The sequence below is a fragment of the Pteropus vampyrus genome, unplaced genomic scaffold, assembly GCF_000151845.1.
Source record: "Pteropus vampyrus isolate Shadow unplaced genomic scaffold, Pvam_2.0 Scaffold526, whole genome shotgun sequence".
Lineage (NCBI taxonomy): Eukaryota > Metazoa > Chordata > Mammalia > Chiroptera > Pteropodidae > Pteropus > Pteropus vampyrus.
In genome coordinates, this window is record NW_011889307.1 from 758,064 (window position 1) to 779,166 (window position 21,103).

The 21,103-nt window shown below is 31.4% G+C and overlaps 1 protein-coding gene across 14 annotated transcripts in view; it reads left to right on the forward strand.

Moving 5' to 3' along the window:
* Nucleotides 1-21,103, forward strand: part of SENP6 (SUMO1/sentrin specific peptidase 6) — a 93,796-nt gene that overhangs the window by 61,874 nt on the left and 10,819 nt on the right. For 13 of the 14 annotated variants that reach the window (XM_011383565.2, XM_011383563.2, XM_011383562.2 and 10 more), the window contains 9 exons: nucleotides 1,252-1,481; nucleotides 4,440-4,610; nucleotides 8,138-8,171; nucleotides 8,583-8,777; nucleotides 9,757-9,983; nucleotides 11,270-11,379; nucleotides 11,498-11,614; nucleotides 17,995-18,117; nucleotides 19,135-19,227. In XM_011383565.2, coding sequence (XP_011381867.1) covers nucleotides 1,252-1,481; nucleotides 4,440-4,610; nucleotides 8,138-8,171; nucleotides 8,583-8,777; nucleotides 9,757-9,983; nucleotides 11,270-11,379; nucleotides 11,498-11,614; nucleotides 17,995-18,117; nucleotides 19,135-19,227 — 1,300 coding nt within the window. The remainder of the gene's footprint in view (nucleotides 1-1,251; nucleotides 1,482-4,439; nucleotides 4,611-8,137; nucleotides 8,172-8,582; nucleotides 8,778-9,756; nucleotides 9,984-11,269; nucleotides 11,380-11,497; nucleotides 11,615-17,994; nucleotides 18,118-19,134; nucleotides 19,228-21,103) is intronic. The other variant, XM_023525109.1, reaches the window with a different exon arrangement.

A 21,103-nucleotide genomic window follows, 5' to 3' on the forward strand; every position in this document is an offset into this window, starting at 1 on the left:
AAAGTACCAGTTCTGAAAAAGATCCAACATATAACATTTGCTCCCGAGGCCGGACAGCAAAAAAAGAAAGTGATGCTAGGGATGGATGATGCCTGTCTGGGACATGTAACATATATTACTTGAAAAATATTAACTGAGCATTTATGCATGGGATACTGAAAAGAAAATTGCTCCTAGAAGTTTGTGCATTTTTCAGCAGATGATTTTTGAATGCTGCTTCTGTGCCAGGCACTGTTTTAGTCTCTGGGAATATAACAGTGGACGAGGCATTGTCTTTGCTCTTTTATAGTTTATATGTAGTGGGGAGTGACAAATGAGCAAATAAACATGCACAACAAAAAACAACAAAATTTAATCAGTTGATGTGAATAAGCAAGTGCCCATGTGTTTACTGTAGATTGGATAGTTAAGCAGAAAGTGTTATGTAAGCTAATATTTGCATTAGGGGAGCTGCAGTCCAGACAGGAACAAGCTTGTAGTGTTTGAGGAACAGAATAAATGGCCAGTGTGCCTGGAACATAGAGAAGGAAAAATGGAGTAGTATAATAAAGTTGGAAAAGTAGGCAAGGCCCAGATTATGGATGTATATAAACCAGAAGAAGGAGTTAGGATTTGACTCAAGTGTAGTGTGGGTGGCTCTGGGGAATATTGATAGAGAGATGGATTTGGTAGATTCAATAATGAGAAAAGGTATAAGAGTAGATTACTTTTATAATTTTTCTTGGCCACATTCATTTACACAACAAAATTTATTGAGCATTAGGCACTGGTCTAAGTTCTCCCAAGGACCAATTATGATTTTTGTGATTTTCTTTGTGAGATAAAATCAGTGGTCACATGGAGTTTCACACACATTTAAAATGTTTGCTATTTTGAGAACAATTTATATGCAGATTATCTTCATACTTAGCATTTTGGAACTTTGAAAGAGACCTATTGATAAACATTTAATTTTTGCTGTAACTTGTATATGTTTCTATGTGGGTGATGGTGATAGACTATAGAATTAATTTCATATTTGTATATTGACAATAAAAAGATGCCTGTTCTTATGCTTTCTTTATTTTTAATTGTTTTCTAAATTTAACTTTTCATCAGATAGAGTGAATTATACCTTCATTTGTTTTTATTAATCTCAGATCTGGAGGTGATCCAAAGCAAATTTGATATATTTCCTATTTTGATAATATATTTACATTTTTAACTGCCAGAAATAAAATACATGCAGTAATTAACATTTTTTTTTAATAGTCATTTTGTCTAGTGATGATGATGATGACAATGACAGGACTAACAAAAGAGAGAGCATATCTCCTCAACCTGCTGATTCAGCATGTTCTTCCCCAGCACCATCCACTGGAAAAGTAGAAGCAGCACTAAATGAAAATACTTGTAGGGTAGAGCATGAAATAAGAAGTATTCCAGCAGATTCAGAGTTAAATACAGTTGTGTTGCCACGAAAAGCAAGAATGAAAGACCAGGTACTGTTTACATTTATTGATGTTTATTCAGATTATGTCTCTCCTTTGGAATGTAAATATTTGTTTGGAGGATAATTTGGCAGTGTCAGTAGGAGAAAAAGATGAATTATTTATTAAGTGGGGCTTAAGATACTACTTGGAAGATGATTTGGAAGAGAATTAAAATTTACAAAAATAAATTTTAATTAAATTGAAGGCTTAAAGTGTAAATATTCAGCAAGAAGAAATGATGTCAACCTTACAGCAAAATGTAAGTATAAACAAGTTTACTTGAATAATTTGGGGACATGGAGAAGTCATTTTAACTGGAGTATATTTAGCTATACTGATGTTTTACTATATTATATTTTACTATAAAAATTTCAAAGCATTCAGATGATAAAGAACAAAAATTATGTCAATAGATAGACACAGTAGATCTAGAAAGAAATATTTATAACGGAGATGACATACACTTGTTAATATCTGTAGTAGACTAAAAACTCCATTAAAAGTTTGATGAAAAAAGAAAATGGAAATGAAGAACAGACAAAAAGAGAAGAAAATTTAGATAATAAATTGCCACCTGAAAAGTGCAAATTAGAAAGTGCAAATTAAGGAAAATGAAATCTATCCGTATACTTCACAGACTTTCAAAATTAATACTAAATCAATTACTATGTACTACTGGCAAGAATTTGAGAGAAAGAGTACTTGTGTAGTTTGCTGATGGAAAAGGAAGTTGTTATGACCTTTGGGAAAGTAGTGCAAAAATATCTATTAAAAATTTTTAAATGTGTACTGAATGACCAAATAATTCGTTTTCTCTCCCTCCAGTGTGTAAGTCTGTATATATAAACCTGTTGTTGGCAAACAACTGTAAACAAAATGATTGCCCATTGTATGTAAATGAATGAAGAAATTGTGGCATAGCCACACCATGGACTATTATGTAGCTACTGACAATAAAAATTAGAGCTATATCAATGACAAGGATTTGTACACAGTATGGTTGAGGGGGAGTACCAAGATGCAGAAAAATGTGCATATTTTCTTATTTTTGTAAAAAGAACATTTTTAAAACATAAAACCTGTAAAAACTATTTGTACTCATGTGTATGTCAGGGATTATAAGAGTATAGATTAAAATATGGAAACATAAATACTTCGTTAAGATGGGAATGAGAAAAAATGGAAAAATAGGCAACTATAAGAATAATAGAAAAATATGGATTAATATTTTTAATACAGTCTTGAAGGATACTTTTCTAAACATTTCAGCACAAGCAAAAATAGTAAATGAAGAGATGAATATATTTGATTAATTAAAAAGTTAGAGAATATTTTACCAAAACATCATAATTTGATAAGTAATGCAAGTGGAGAAAAAATAATATACTATGTGAGAGTGTGAGTTAGTCCTTTATATATTTTTAATTTCCTAAAAATCAAGAAATAAAAGTAAACCATAGGAAAATGAATAATGGAAATGAATAGAGTTCAAAAAAAGTAGTAAAGTACCGAAAATGAAATTAGTTAAGTACCGAAAGTAGTAAAGTACCGAAAATGAAATTAAAATGAAACACATTTTGTTAATGGTCATATTGCTGAAAATCTTTATAATAGCATCTCATTTGTGTTGTCGTTTGGAGAAATGGAATATTGGGCATTCCATTTAATAACTATGCTGGAGGGCAATTTGGCAGTAAGTATATATACCAGGATTTAGCTGCCAAAATGCTTCTTGGAAAAGTGTGTCATGGGAAAGGGTCAGAAAGAACTCAGATGTCCAGCATAGTACAATTCAGTTAAATAAATAATGGTTTTCTATATGATGGAATTTGTGGGTAAGCAGTTTTCAGACGGGCACACTGCAAAATTAGCGTTTCTCAGAGATCTTTTAGAGGCTCTTTGGGAGGATGTGGACCACCCAGTTCTAGACTCAGTCCCTCTACTACAGATTCAGCTGGAGCAGCTCTTAAATTATCTATCTTATCATTGAGCTTAAATAATGTCTCATTTGATGAAAGAATTCTAAAAGCTAAAAAATGTTTTCAAACCTCACTGATACGTTTCTATTTATAAATTGGGAAAATATTCATGATAAATCTGTTAATAAGCCTGAAAGAGCAGTTTACAGGAATAAATATATGTGCATATAACATTTGTTTTAATACACATTTTTTCCTGTGACATAGATCACAGAGATGTCTTTACAGGTGTAATGAGAATAGCACCTCTCTCTATGCATTAGACATTGTTTCCTCTTGATTTTTTATCAAAACGATATTTTATTCTTGTGATGATAATAAAGTTTTTAACATAATAACTTTAATTACTTTTAAATACTTATAAAATATTTTATATTATGGTTAATTTGCATTTTGAAGTGACAAATTTTAACAAGTCAAGTAGTTTAAAATTTTTAAATCTATAAAGAAGCATCCTTTTGTAATACAGATAACCATTCCCCTAAATTACCTGTTCTCTAAAGAATTAATGGTTTAATCCAAGTACTACAACCACTACCACTATTACTACCTAACTTTTTATCCAGTATTTTACTTTGCATGAAGCACTGTACTAAGCTGCTTATATGCATTAGCTCGGTTGAGTAGATATTTATATTTTACAATTTAGGAAACTAAAATTTAAGGAGTTATTAAGTTTACAAAATCAGATCATTAAAAGTTGGTATAGCTGTGATTTGAATCCAAGCAGTCTGACTCCCAGAGTACCACTTATCACTGCTATGCTATTACTTGAATTTCAGGATAATAACTAGATATAAAGTATAACTATATAAAATTGAAAGGGTTTACTATTATATAAAATAAAATTGTTTCTTTAACACTCTTGAAATAAAATTAATCTTATGTTTTTATAATTACATTTCTCATATTAGATCTTATTTGCATATCTTAGCAGCCTTGTTTTAGTAACTTAAGTGAAAATTTTCTTTTTTTTTTTTTTTCCCAGTTTGGTAATTCTATTATCAACACACCTCTAAAACGTCGCAAAATGATTTCTCAAGAAACTTTAGCTGATCCTGTGTCTTTAGGCTGCCAAAGTTCCTTTGACAGTGTCATTTTAAACTGCCGAAGTATACGAGTAGGAACACTCTTTCGGCTGTTAATAGAACCTGTAATTGTAAGTACATCTTTAAATGCTCACTGTACCAATTATAAGATTCAAATTCTGTGGCTAAGGCTAATATGTAATACTTTAAAATTTGTAAATTAAAATACTTAATTTAATAGAATATTAAAACTTTTATGGTTTCACATTGTTTTAAGAGTATATGAACAATTATAAATGGCTCCTCACTATAAAAATCTGGGTAAAAGTTTAATAATATAATGTTCAAGATAATAACATATTCATTAGCTTAGAAAGATAGTATTTTCACTGAGTAAGAAAACCATCCAATATATTACTGTTTTATTCTCATGCCAGTTCAATGCATGAAGAGTATTTTAAACAATATAATGAGATAAAAAAGGATCCAAAAGCTTCGGATTCTGCAGGACAATGTCTTGCAGCTCCAAGACTCCTAGAAATAAATTACTGGACTACAGTGCCATCCAATAGGCACAGGATTGGTTTAGCTTCCACAAAACCCAAAGGGTTTTCTACAGTCATTTCATTTTACCTGTCATACCTTATTCTCCTACCACCAATCCAATTCAAATATGCATTTGCTATTTGAAATTTTAATGTAATCTCCTTAACCAGCCTTCTTTAGCCATTATTTTTCTTCTTTCTAATGTATTCTATACATTATTGGTAAATTAATCTTCCTACATCTCTGAACTTACTTTGTAATTCTTTATTTTTTAATTCCCTAACTTGGTGTCCTTGACTATCTGCCTCCACTTGTTTCTTTCAAATTCTATCTTCTAGTATTGTTCTTTACACATAAAGCAGTATCTTTAGGAAAACATATTGTATCACATTAGGAAAGTTAAAAGGTAACTTTATTATTTAAATTATGGTAAATAGCTATTTTCTGGGATTCATGGATCTAGGATAAATATAGTCAAAAGGAAAAACTTTATAGTTAGTTCATAGGAGAAAATAAAACGTGGACTGATTTCTTATGAGAGCAAAGCTATATGGGAAATCAGCATTTTTATTCTTTACCATTGAAAAACTAGCTTCTTATGATTTAAAAACTAGAAAAATAAGTACTCCAGATTTAAAGCAAATTATATATAGACTGTCCATTATTACCCAATAACATAGTAATGTATATTGAGGTTGTCAGGGATTTATGAAACTTCTGTTTTGTTATAAGCCTTCAGGGTACAGATTATCTTTCCTGATTACTGTCAGTTAAAAAAAATGCCATTCTGTGTCACTTTATCTTGGAAATTTCCAGGAGTACCCTATAGGTTTTATGGCTTTTCCCCCCATTAACACCATTATTCAGAACTCTTTGGTGTGATAATTAAGGCTTTGCTGATAAGTTAGACATTTAGTTGTAAGTTACATCTTTAGTCTCGAGGCTATCGGGCAAGGACTACATTAAAATTTGAATGCTTTTTTTTTTTTTACATGAAAGATACAAGCATATATATGATCTGGTGAAGCAACACTAACTTTGTGAATTTACTTTAAGAAAAGGCAGTATATGTAATGTAAAATGTGTTAATACACATTTTTTAAAATTAAAATGCTAAATGAAATGTTTCAGCCAAAAAGTTGTACTTATAATGTGAAAGTTTGCAGCCCGTGTTATTAACCTTCCTTGTACCATGGGATTTTCCTAAAGAACATTCTTTGAAGTATAATAGATCTGTAAATTCTTCTGATAGCGTATCAAAAAGATGATTTGACATTTCCTTTTTAAACATCCTTATGTTTTGTAGTGAAAGTATTTATCTGCCATGTCGTTATTAATCTGAGAAACAGATTTTAAATATTTTACTGTTTTGAATATTTTATCAAATGTCAGGCATTATTAGGTAATTTAGTTATTTTAAATTCACTCACTGTTAGAATTGGCATTGTCTAGAAGTGCCAGTTTTATCTAAAAGTAAATACTTTTAAATGGGGAAATGACTTACATTATCAGGAATACCGTGTATTAATTAATATTTGTGTGGGATTTAGTTACACATTTTTAAATGACAGATATTTAGACATGTTTCTATTTCTGTATCTCATGCAACAATTTTATTCAAATACTTTCACATTAGTATTTTTGTCATCCTTGTTACTACTTTTTGAATTATCTAACATACTGTTTTAAAGGATATAATTTTAGCTTTGTTTGTTGGAATGTTTCCCAAGCTGCAAGTATCCTTTCTTGATGTTTCCAATTAATGTGTTAGTTTCCAGTGAAACCAATTAATGTATTACTTTTAAACACAATCTTTAGAAGGTATGGTTATTGATATTCTAGACTTTGCAGTTGTAATTACTAAATTTATTTATTATTTCTTTGGCTTTTTTTTTACATTGTGAATTTTCAAACAGAGAGTTGAAGAATTTCATAGTGAACACCAGTAAAACTCCCAACTAGATTTTTGTCATTAGCATTTTACTAAATTTGCTTTTCATGTATCTAGTCATCCTTCTATATATTTACCCCATTTATTTTTTAGTGCATTTTGAAGTTCTTGCCTCCTTTTTTGATTGGTTTATGTAAATATGCAAAATGATTATTAATTTAGATTGTATCAGGCTTAATATGTCTTCACCATATTAAATAGTTGAGAAAATCATCTTTTTATAAACCACCAATAATAACTAATTTAGGCAAGATCTTCCATAGATATTAAAAATCATTGAGCCAAAGGTTACTAGGAAACAAGCTTTCAAGTCTCTCTCCACAGATTACCACTTAATTACAAAGGGAAAAATATATCTTTACAGTGGAAAGACTTGACACACTGCCTTCACCTAGTGATTAAGCTTGTATCAATAGAGACAGCTTGACATCATGTGCCTTCAAATGTGATGTAGTGGGAGTTAAACATCACCTAAGTGCTGTATTTGCTGGAAATGTGTGTCCTGAATTTAAAAATGAGGAAACATAAGTCCAAAATGTACATTTTACAGAACCTAGCTTAGATTTTTCAAAGGCCATGAATGAAGAACAGAGGGAGGTTTCTGGTCTAGATGGGAGTAGACAAGAGACTAATGCAATGCTGACAGAATCATGGGTTGGGGAAAAGTCAAGACAGCAGTAAAGGACAATTTTGAGCAATTGGGGAAATTTGAGTATGAACTGTATGTTGAATGAAGTTAATTTTGATTTTCTTAGATGTGGTAATGATCTTCCTGCTTTTCACTGATTTAGCAAAAGAGAAATGACTGTATACACAGAAAGAATGATGGAGTAGGTGTGACAAGATATTAATAATTAGTGAATCTAGGTGAGAGTATGCAAGTATTTATTGTAATATTCTGTCAACTTCTCTTTGAAGTTATGAGAAATCAATAGTGTAAGAGTGTTCTCAGTACTTGAATAAAAAAGATGAAGCCTAGCCTATCTTTCTGAGAGATAATTTGGAAGAGAGGGGGTATATCTCATTTTATATTTAAGTACATAGTCGATTGTTCAGTCTTTCTGCCCTCTGTAGTCTAAGTCCCAAATAATATGTCTTTTAGGGTGTTTGTATTAAAATCTTCATAAGTCTAGATTGGCATTAATTTGTCTTATTTTTTAGTTTTGTTTAGATTTTATCAAGATACAGCTAGAAGGTAAGCTATTATATGTCCTTTTACTCACTAAAGCTTTGTTTACACTAAGACACTATAGGAATAAAAGATTAAATGATAGTTATAGAATTCATTAAGATGATTAGTTATTACACGTATGTTCTTAACAAAGGGCATTTATCTTACTAGTATAAATTCATTCTGTAACATCACAAAACCTATCTTTAATTTTGGAAGTATACTTCATTAGAGAACCCTCTTTTCATTTGAAAAAAAATGTAGAAGCTTCTTTAAGATAGTAATAAAGATTTTTCTTCATTTCTCACTAGAGTTACGATTTATAGAACATAATGTGTTTAACTTTAAACTTCTATATTCTCACTATTTCCTCTATTTATGATTTTGCCCTTTTAAGAATTGATTCCTTTTCTGTTTCCATTTGTTTTCCTCTAGAACCAGAAAATGATCCTGTAGGGATTACTTTAAATACCTCTGATCTAACTAAATGTGAATGGTGTAATGTCCGAAAATTACCCGTAGTGTTTCTTCAGACGATACCAGCAGTTTATCAAAAGCTGAGCAGGCAACTGCAAATGAATATGGAGGATAACGTTTGGAGTGATTGTAAAGGAGCAAATAAGTTCACAAGTAAGTTATGTAGAACAGATTATAATAATACACACAATTCATTGAATAGCAGAATGTGAGTGCACTTTGACAGATTACTTAGATATACATTATCTACAATCCTTACCAGGGACCTTATATAAGATAGATATTACTTCTCCCATTTTACAGATGAGTAAAAGCCCACAGAAAGTGGGAGGTCTGAAGATAAAACCCAGGTTTGCCCATTTAGAAAGTTTTCAGAATGATTAAAACTCAAAAGGTCTGCACTCTTAATTTTACCACTGTATTATCTAAGTAAAATGAATTTTTTGATACACTGATAGGTGCTAAGTGTAAATTAACCATATATGTCTGGAATCCTTTGAATTTAGCCTGAATAGGAAGTTTGCAAGTTCATAGGATGTATCTTCATCTCTGTAATCAATGATATGTTTCTTTAGTTTCTCTTCACCTCTAGCATTTATGGCATAGCACGGCTAGTTATAAAATAATTTTCAGCAGTAATTTCTGCTTCACCTTAATAGTGAATAAATGATAAATACTAGTAAAGCTGCAAGAGTCGACACATTAATGAATAACAACTTTGCAATTAAATTCTTTCCAGATAGACCAATTCACTTGACAATTGCTTATTCATTTGACAAAAAAATTGATATATATTTAAAACTATAAATATATGTGGATCCTACTAGGTGAAGTAAATTAGTTACACCCATGAATAGATTTGTTCTTGAGCTGCTTCTAGAATAATGTATCCTGGTTATTTTCTCTTAATAACTCAGGTGACATTGTGAGTTAACACTGTCACTTGTCTTTATTTCATATTTCATATGCCAAACATACAGTGCGTATACAAAAAATATGAAATTGTTTTGAACATTGATACCACTAGGAATTCTAGTGATATTCTTGGAATAACTAGTTGTTATTCTTTTTCTAATATCTCCTTATTTACTCATTTTCTATTAGACTTGTATTTTTATTGATTTCTTTTCAGATTCGGAAGAACAATATATAATTTTAATTTTTCAAAATGGCCTCGATCCTCAAGCAAATATGGTGTTTGAAAGTATCATTACTGACATTGGTATAAAGAATAATGTGCCTAATTTTTTTGCAAAAATTCCCTTTGAAGAAGCCAATAGCAGACTTGTTGCCTGTACAAGAACCTATGAAGAGAGCATTAAAGGAAGTTGTATGCAAAAAGAAAACAAAACTAAAAATGTAATTATATTTTTTAATTTTTAAAATGTAATCTTAATGTGTAGCTTTAAAGAAATATATTTCATTATAATATTGCTCATTTTGGGTAGATGATTTGTGACACAAATTGTACTTGGTACAGGTCTCAGAAGCATTTTTAGTTCCTTTGCGTACTCTCTTCTTGTCTTTACTTTTTCATTTCCTGTTCTTTTTCTCTCATCTTTTCTTTTTTGCCTAACTCTCAACATACGTGTGTGTGTATATATATATATATATATATATATATATATATATATATATATATATACACTGCTACATTCAAATCTGTTATTACTCTGTTTCTTAAATTTGCTAGTGGTTCCCAGTGATGCCATTGGCTTCAATACAAATTAAAAGAATTTTGGTCCCTGGTGTACATTTATATGTAACATGTAACATGTACATACATGGTTGAAAACTTGGGAAGTGAAGGACACTTAGCATTTGACCTGACTCTCGATATGTTTATCCAATTCTAGAATAACTAATGCAGTAGGTAACTCTGAATCCGCCTGAACCAAAGACCACAGTACTATTGTAACACATAGTACAAAGTCAATAATACAAATATAACTTAAATGCTCTAAATTTGTCCCCTACTACAGCAACTGAATTGTGCTGACTTTATTGGGAACAGTTAAAATCTTTCAACTCAGCTACACACTTGGAGATAGTGTTATTCAAGGCACAATCTTAGTAAAGTTGAGCAAGGCCTCACCGGACAAGAGCTATCCACACAGCTAGTGGGATGAGGAAAAGAATAGAAGAAGGAAGGGAATCACAAGCCAGCTGCGATGGGCTCAGATTTCAAGGGAAGGCTCTTCTTTTAAGGACTTTTTAACTGGAGTACTGAAGCTCATTGAACTGTGTTCCCTGAGCCTCTGCTCCTATATCCTATGGACTGCCTAGCCACAGAACTTAGGTAGGCCTCCACTGCTAGAAGGAAGAAAAATATTATATCCATTCTTTGGACTTTACTAACAATCTAATTTAATACCGATAGTGGAGATCTTAGAGAGACAAAATACCAGAAAACAAGATTGTTACAAAAATTAGAAGAACATCACTGCACTATAAATTAACAGATTTTAAAAAAGGGATGGTGGACCCTGGTTTTTCTTGTTTCTTATTTTTAATTTTTAAAAATGCATACTTTTTAGATTCATATTTTAATACTTTTTAAAAGCATTCTTGCCTTGTGCTTGCTCTTTTTATTTAAAAAATTTCCAATTTACTTTGTGAATCGATCATTTAATTTTCTTTTCCAGGTGCCCCTTGAATCTAAAATACAACTTAAAAACAAACAAGAATTCCAGTTTTTTGATGATGAGGAAGAAACTGGAGAGAGTCACACTATCTTCATGGGCCCTGTAGAAAAGTGAGAGAATTCCTTTACATTTGCAACACCTTTAAATTTCTTCTCTATTTTAATTCATTTTAATTATATACATACACATATATTTGATCATTTGCTTTTTTAAAAAATTTTGTTACAGATTGATAGTATATCCACCACCTCCAGCTAAGGGAGGCATCTCCGTTACTAATGAGGACCTGCACTGTCTAAGTGAAGGAGAATTTTTAAATGATGTTATTATAGATTTTTATTTGAAGTAAGTTAATTTTCTACTAACCTTTTAGCAAGTCTTTAACATTCTATAATGTATATCTTTGTTTTCTAGAGTCAAAACTTTTTGAGTTTTGAATTTAGTCACTGCCACTTATTTTGTGATATTTGCGGAGTTATTTAATGTCTCTACCTGTGTTTCCTCATTTTAAAAATGGGGAGAATAATAAAATCTAAAAGGGTGGTAAGGATTAAATAAGATAATACATGTTAAGCACTAGGAAAAATACCTGGCATTCAAAGTGTTCTTCAATGATAGCTTATGTTGTTAATAGTGTTAAGTGTTAATGTTGTTAAGCCTTTAAAAAATTATGGGCCTAGGTTAGGTAATAATTTGTTGAGTAAGCACAAAAGTATGATTTCACTCATTTTCTTCAGTGAATGTTCAGCAAGTACCAGCTATGTGCCAAGTACCATGGTAGAAGTTTATGGTGTGGTAGGAAACACAAATATGGGATTAAAGCATTGACAGATACAGCAGTAAAAGAAGGCTTCATTCTCTTTGAGGGTTGGAAGTATGAGGGACCAAGAAGCTTTCCTGTAAGAACTTACACCATGATTCAGTATACACATGCATATACATGTATGTATACTGTGTTTATACATGTATAAATTTATATGTGTTTACTGATGATATAAAATGGGCGTGTATATGAAACAAAACAACCTAAGTATCAATGTGGCTAGTGCTCTCCAATATTATCTGGTTTATTCAGATGTATTTCATAAAACAAAACAATTAAAAAATCTGATTATTGAAAGCTGCTGAGTGATTTTATAACCTACGAATGGTTGCAACCCACTGTTTGGGGAAAGAAAACACTTATAAAAATTGATAGGTTTTGATCAGAGAAATGATATCATAATTGAGTTTCCTTAAGATCATTTTGACAAGCATGTTTATTGCAGATGTCTAGATGAGAGATGCTTTAAGGAAATTTAATTAAGATGATAAAAGAAGCCTAATTAAGGCATTTTAGTTGGAGTGAAGAGGAAATAATGAAATGTTTTAAGAGGTAGAATTGTTTAGCAGGACTCCAGGCACGATTGAATGGATATTAAGGAGAGAAATAGGTGCCAAATAACTCCTAGTTTTCTGACTAGTGAGACCTGCTAAATGATTTTGCCACTAGCCAAAACAATGAATGCAAAAGCAGAATAGGTTTAGGCCGAGGAGGAAGACATCTCTTTTAGACATCTGATACAACAAAGTGGACAGTTGAATATATGGTTCTGGAGGTTAGTTGAGTTCTGGCCTGGAGACATACAGACTTAAAAGGCTTTACTTTGCAAGTAGTAGTGTAGTTATGAAAATTCATGAAATTGTTTAGGTAGGGATACAGAATGAGAAAAAGAGCTATAAGGACAGAACCAGTAGAGTAGATTTTGATAGACAGACTCCCATGAATAAATTTGGAAGGTATTTGAGAGATATGAAGAAAAATCCAGAGAAAGTGATGTCATAAAATTGAAAGGAGGTGAAGGAGGTGGTATCAGTACAGCAAAGGTCAAAGCAAATAAGGACTCAGAATAACTTTGAGGTTATAGTGACCCTAATCTAATATAGAGCCAGACTTGACCCTGGTCCCTGGGGTATAATGAGGTACCCTTCCCTCTCCCAATCTGGTGGAGGTACTATCAGTGAAGGCTTAGTGGGGAGCCTTCCACCCCTATCCATCAGTAATATGGAGCCCCTCCCTCCTTATTGATGGTAGCCTAATAGAGAACATAAACCTCCACCCCTACCTAGCAGTAATGAGATGGCATTCACTTCACCCACTGGAGTGTGGTGTCAAGGAAAGCCCACTAAAACAGAATCTTAAAATACTCAGAATATTCGAATTTCAATTTAAAATTGCTCGCTTCACCAAGAACCACAGAGATTTCAAACCGAATGAGAAAAGACAGTAGACAGTCAACATCGAGGTGACAGTGATATTAGAATTATCTGATAGATTTTAAAGCATCTATTATAAACTTTTTTGATGAACAGTTATGAACACATGAAACTTGTTGACAGAGCAGATTATACAGTATAACCCAACTATGTCCTATCTACGAAAAACTCTCTTCAAAGATAAAGATATATGTTAAGTTGAAAGGAAAAGGATGGAACAAGATGTAGCATGCAAATATTAAAAGGAAGCATTAATATCAGATAAAGTATTAATATCAGATAAAGTAAACTTTTGAGAGCAAAGACAATTGCCAGGTTTGAAAAGGGACATTAGATAGTGATAAAGGGATGATCCACCAAGAAGACTTAGCAGTCCTAAATGGGTATGCCATACAACAAAGGTACAAAATATGTAACACAAAAGCTGATCTAAAAGTAGAAACAGAAAAATGCAAAAACATAGCTGGAGACATCAATTCCCCTCTCTCAGTAATTGATAGAACAACTAAATCAACAAGGATGAAGAATTCAACATCATCAACCAATATGATCTCTTTTCCATCAGGGATATATTCCTATATATGTTAATTATACCCTGTTTTCCGAGGCAATATATATATATTTTTTGAAGAGTTAATAGTAATGGAATATGTTTCAGTAAATTATAAATATGTCATAGATTTGCTGGCAAGAGAAACTGCCCTAGGTTGTAAATGCCTAATTTTGCAGACGTAGACCCTTTTGAGACCTAACAAATTCAAGGACAAGTTCAAAGTTTTTGATAACTAAATCAAAAGATGTCATCTCATACAAATGGCCAGTAAACATGTGAAAAGATCTTCGATATTATTAATCAACAGAGAAATACAAATCAAAACCAAAATGAGTATCACCTTATACCCATTAGGATGGCTGCTATTTACAAACAACCCAAAACAGAAAAATAACGTGTTGGCAAGAATGTGAACAAATGACACCCTGTGTACTGCTGGCGGGAATGTAAAATGGCATAGCCAATGTAGAAAACATCATGGTGGTTCCTCAAAAAATTAAAAATAGAACTGCCATATGATCTAGCAATCTCATTTCTGGGTATATATCCAAAAGAATTGAAAGTAGGTTCTTAGATACCTGCACACCTATGTTCATAGTAGTACTATTTAAAATAGTCACGAGGTGGAAGCAACCCAAATTGACCATTGGTAGATGAGCGGATAAATAAAATGTGGTACACACGTACAATACAAATATTAATCTTCCTTAAGAAGGACAGAAGCCTGTTACATGCTACAACATGGATGAATTTGGAAGACATGCAAAGTGAAATAAACCCGTCACAAAAAGGCAAATACTGTGTGTGGTTCTACTTAGATAACTAAAGTAGACAAATTCACAGAAAAATAAAGTAAATGATGGTTACCAGGGGCTGAGGGCAGGGGAAAGGGAATTGTTATGTAATGGATTAAAGTTTTAGTTTTACAAGATGTGAAGTTCTGGAGATGGTTTCACAACAGTGTGAATATACTTAACACTACCAAACTGTACACTTAAAAATGGTTAAGATTGCAAAGGTTGCTATGTATTTTTTTCTATAATTTTTAACAAAAAGATATTATCTCTTAATCCTAATGTATACTAATTTAACAAATCAAGCCATTGAAAAGTCTTAAGTGAATATACACAACTGTTGTTGGATGAAGTGTTGTTCTGTGAATGTCAATTAAGTCAAGTTGTTTGTTGGTGTATTCAGGTCATCCTATGTCCTTAATTAATTTTCCACATACTTATTGTTTCACTTATTGAGAAGGTGGTTGATCTCCAACTGTAATTATGGATTTGTCTATTTCTCCTTTTAGGTCTATCAGTTTTTGCTTTATGTAATTTGAAGTTCTGTTGTTAGAACACATACATGTTTATGCCTTCCTGGAGAATTGACCCCTTTATCATTATGTAATGTCCTTCTTTATCCTTGATAATCTTCCTTGTTCTCAAACCTACTTTGTTCAAAATGAGTATAGTTATTCCAGCTTTCTTTTAATTTGTTTGCATGGTATATATTTCTTCACCTCTTTACTTTTAACCTATTTAAGTATCTCTATTTAAAAAGTTTTTCGTTGAAAGCATATAGGTGGTTCTAAAAAATTAGTTGAATTCCTATATTTTGTTTATATTTTAGTTTCTTCCATTTCGTACTTAAATAATCTATAATTTTTACATTACAGTAATAGTCTATAGTTATTTGTTTATACTCTTGAAATTCTTTGTATTTTCAGGAGGCTCCTTGATATTTTAGAGTTACACTTTAAAACAAATCTCAAATTTCATATAAACTTAATTATCTACAAGTTCTGCCTTTTTTGATGCAAATCAGTATCCAAATAAAAATGAAAACCTAACAAAATTTTTAATTTAAAGAAACGCCCATGTTTATGTTTGTTTGATGTTTGTTTTATTCTTAGAAATAAATTTTAAAAAGGAAACTTTTTTTTAACTTCACTATTAAAATAAGTTAATGGCTGCTACCAGAGTTGCTCATTCTTTTCCATTTCTAACTCTGCAAGTTAGAAACAAATTTTTAAACAAAGTTTGCCAATATTATAAGAAGTAGAAGGGCATTGCATCTAGGGAATGTTAAGAAAATGCAGAGAAGAATAGAATTACTTTAATAAAAATTACTTTCAAAATCATCTTTCAACTTCATCCTATAATTAAAGCATTCATGATTTGATTGTTAGATTGTCCACTTTATGAAATACCAAGTGAACAGCTACACCATGACATTCAATATTTAAATGATTTATTTACTAAAAGAAAAAATGTACCCAATGGGAGAGATTCCTATAAGATTTTTGTAATAAACTTGAATTTTCACTTTAATTCTAAAATAAGAGATGTGGCTGTTCTAATGAATAGTTCTAAAATATACATAAAAACAGAACTATACATAGTCACAAATACTTATGGATATAAGTCAGATCACAAAGACAAAACTAGTTATTTTAAAAGGCATGGATTTATTTACATGTGAAATTGAGAGTCCGTTTTCTTAAATCACAAATAACTTTTTTTAAAGTTGAATTATTCCTTTGTTTATTCAATTTAGTTTTACAAAGTAGACTTTGTATTTTGAGCGAATAAAAGTACATGGTTCACTCATTATGATATGGCCCCTAAGCTCAAATCTAGTTTGTTTACTACATGCTCTGTTTTGAGCATATTGTAGAATTTAGTGATTGATTTAAATTGTGTTATGAGCTGATTCATTGTCTTATAATTTCTTTTGTGGGGGGTACCCTGAGTTTCCCTAAAGCAGTAAGTAGTTAGGTCCTTTTCATCAGAACTCAAGCTTTAGAATTATCAAATATAATGATAAAAGTGATAGATCTCATGGTGTGCCCTCTGGGACATTTGCTATTTCTATATAAGGAGGCTTTCAGACTATCCTCATTTTAATGAAGGTGGTAATGAGCTTGAATGTGCATAGCTCCTTTGAAGGAGTTTGGAACATAATTAAATTTAATATATTGTAATTTTCCTTTGTGATATAAAGGAACTCTTGCTTTGTTTTGTTATAGATCTTAAGGAAAAAAACTAAAGCAAGGAAAAATTAGAACTAATGTAATATCACTTTAAAGTCATTGTTATAACCTCACCATTGTATTGGTTCTTTCTATTTCTTTTCTGTTTTTATAAAAAGTAATATATGGCTGGGTCTTCATGGTTTATTAACTGAACTGTTTAATATAAACAGCACATGAGATAATAGCTTTATTGAGATTTAATGCACATACCATACAATTCACCCATTTAAAGTGGTTTTAATATATTCAGACGGTTATGCAACCATCACCACAGTCAATATTAGAATATTTTTATCCTGCAAAAGAACCCCAGTATCCATTAGCAGTGACTCCCATTTCCTTCTGACCTCACTCTCAGCTTTAGGCAATTACTCATTTCTTCTCCGTCTCTATGGATTTGTATAGTCTGAACATTTCATATACATGGAATCATAGTATATGTTCCTTTGTAAATAGCTTCTTTCACTTAACATAATGTTTCCAAGGTTCACCTATGTTACAGCATGTGTCAGTACTTAATTTCTTATTGCTGAACAATATATTCCATTGTATGGTTATATTTTATTTTTCCATTCATTAGTTTGATGAGCATTTCTGGCATTCCCACTTTATGGCTACTACAAATGTTTCTATGAACATTTGTGAGTGTGCCCTTGTTTTAAAATATTAGAACTTTGTAATCATAGTTTTACTCTCAAATGCCATTTTTCATTACTTGAGAATAATCTGGTAGTTGCTGTCTAGAATATGAAGTGAACTTGGCTAATAACTTCTTTCAGTTATAAGGAATAGAGATTGATGATGGCTTAATAGATATTTAATCACTGCTTGACTTTTAGTATGTTGTAAACTTAAATTCATATATTGGAATTATTTTTTATAAAATAGATATTTGGTGCTTGAAAAACTGAAGAAAGAAGAAGCTGATCGAATTCATATATTCAGTTCTTTTTTCTATAAACGCCTTAATCAGAGAGAGAGGAGAAATATTCATGAAACAACTAATCTATCGTAAGTCATGATCTTTCAAATTATTTAACAGATTTAGTAAGTCACTCAAATTTAACTTAGTAAAAAATCTCTTATTCATATTGAGGCAACATTATTTACCAGTTAGCAAAATCAATATAATATTGAATCGTGGATAGATCAATATCCACAATTTTCTGAAGCCTCAAGAATACTTAGAATTCAAAAAGTTTTAGGTGTGATATCTAAATCAGTATGTTCCCAATATGCCTGATAGTTTTTTAAAAATTGCTTAGATACTTGTTAAATACAGATTGCTCTGCTTTACCCTAGATGATCCATCCATGTTATCTAAGAAAGGAACCTGTGAATCTGTACTTTTAATAAGTTCTTTGGATGATTCTTCTCAGACAAGTTAAGGAAATACTATTGTACATATTAGGCTTGAGTACTTTTGTTTATAATTCCTCTCTATATAGTGATTGCATCCAGTTCTAATACTTTCTTGTAATTGGTCAAAAGATACAACCACAGAGTTGAGGCAGTTTTGTCATAAGTGCTGTTAAATGTCTTGAATTGATGGCTGCTGTGCAAAATATAAACAGTGTTTTCTACTATTTCAGTGATTACATTTTGCATCTTAAAGTTGATGACAGTGATTGGTTTTGACCAATGATCATAGTGTATCCTACTTCATCTACTGTATGATAATGCTCACCTTTCTTCTTTCTTCTCCTCAGTTATCATAGGTTATGGTCTGATTTGCTTCTCAATATGGTTGCTCTTGCCAGTTCTGCATAATAAAAATAGTAGCACTGGTCTACCCTAGTATGTAGTAGCAGGAATTAAATATCTCATTCTTTCTGGTTCAGTGATGGCAGTTTCACACTTTGCTGGCTCCATCTCAGATGTTCTGTTTTCTTTCCTCAACTTGTTAAGTCATCTTATACAGCTCTTTGAGCTGTTAACCTCTTAATCTTCATAATTTTAAAATTTTTGCATATAAGCTGAAGCACTAGGAACATTTTAAAGCGTAATACTATATCTCTTATCTTACAGAATACAGCAAAAGAGACATGGGAGAGTAAAAACATGGACCCGGCATGTAGATATTTTTGAAAAGGATTTTATTTTTGTACCCCTTAATGAAGCGTGAGTAAGATTTTCCTTTATGTAAATGTGATGGCAATTTTTAGAAAATGTGTTTATGATGTGAAGAATTTATCCATTTTTAAACTTCTTCAAATTTTTATGTACATCTGTACTTGTACTGCTTATTTTATGCAAATTAATGGAGTTTTCCAGTGAATCATGTACAGTTGAATTTTACAAACACTAATCTTCTAATTTTGTTTTATTGGTCAATGTGGAATAATGTCATTTTTAAAAAATGGTACATACGGTCTAGCAAATACCAATAGAAAGGCTACTTTATACAGAAAGATGATTATATCCCATAGAAGAATTTGAATCTTTAGTTTAAAACACACTTTGGCTCTTAATCAAAAAGAAAAGATGGCTAGATTTATGCCATTTTCTGTAACTGAAAACTGTGCTGACTACATGAAGCTATTTTCTAAGTAAATGGGGGTGGTTAAACCTTTAACGTTATTTTCCCCCAGTAGCTAGAGAGGTATTGATGTGTAGGATAGTATTATTATATAATTAAGACTTGAGAGTATTTGTATTTAATTTTTTTTTGTTTTTCTATGCCCTTCGGCTAAAGACCCCATGAATACACTTGTAATTGGATAAGTTGGGGTTATTACTTGCATCAAAGGAGAATTCACACCATGGGCAACCATGAAGCTGCTCTATGCAAGTGCGCTTGAAAGAGCCTATAACAGAATTTGGGACTTGGTTTGGTGATTTGGGGGAAGATCAAAAGAAGCAGTGGTTTTCTTGGGTAAAGAAGTAGCATTCACTCATTTAGCAAAAAAGAGGGATGTTTGATATTTTTGGGGTTGTATTGTGACCTTATGTTTGTCTCTGCTTAGACAAATTATGAAACGGCCTTGGTTTGTCTCATTTTATCATTGTTGCAGAGTAACCTTGACTGAGGTTGATATTCTGTGAGATTGTTTATGTCTAATAAGCCTAACTGTGCCTGGCTAGCTTCTGAATGTGCTTTTTTTTTCTCACTATGAAAAATAAGTTCACTGTAGTATAATCAAACTTTATTTAAAACCCTGCTTTAATGATAAGATTTCTAATCAGCCTAGCCAAAGATAGGAAGGTAGGTCAAAACATTGGTTATGGCTACAAAGCCCAGCTTCTTCAAAGCTATGTATATGTCAAACACAGTTTAAAACTAATCTTTAATTTCTTCATTCTCCTCAAAATAAGGTTTATATTTGTTATATAAAATATAAAAATATAAAATATAACAAATATAATAATATGTGAGCTGCACTGGGCAAAAGGGAGGATATGCATAGAAAGCCATTTATCAGAAATGAATTGTAAAAATTTAAAATAGAAGTATAATTTGAGATACACAAAATTTAGCAATAGAGGCACATCCCTTTTAGTCACTCTGTTTGATGTTGATGAATACTATGATCAATGCTTCCAGGCATCTTGGTGAAAAGTAGAGGATGAACAGAGATGCAGAGTAGGAAAAGAATTTTTCAAATAGAGTACTGTGCCATTTGTTGATGGAAGACTAGCCTCCAAATCATGAGGGCTCAATTTGGTTGTTTTTTTTTTTTTTTTTAGGAAGTAAAGCCACAAATATTTGTATACACTAATTATATTAGATAGACTGCCATATATTTGTCATCTATTTAATTTGAATTCTCCTGGTGTTAATTTCTTTAAATTTAAAAGCTATTTTTTAAAAATTGTCACAGTAATTGACAAGAGACAGAAATTTGATATTTGGATCTAATCTATATAAAGTTAAGTGAAATTACCTCTTCTTCCATTGGTGATTTAAGCTCAGTGTAGCTGCTGTTAAAAGAGATTAGAAAAGCAAAACCCTGCCTCTTCTTAGAGGTTGAAAGTGATCTCAGATGTTTCTAATTTA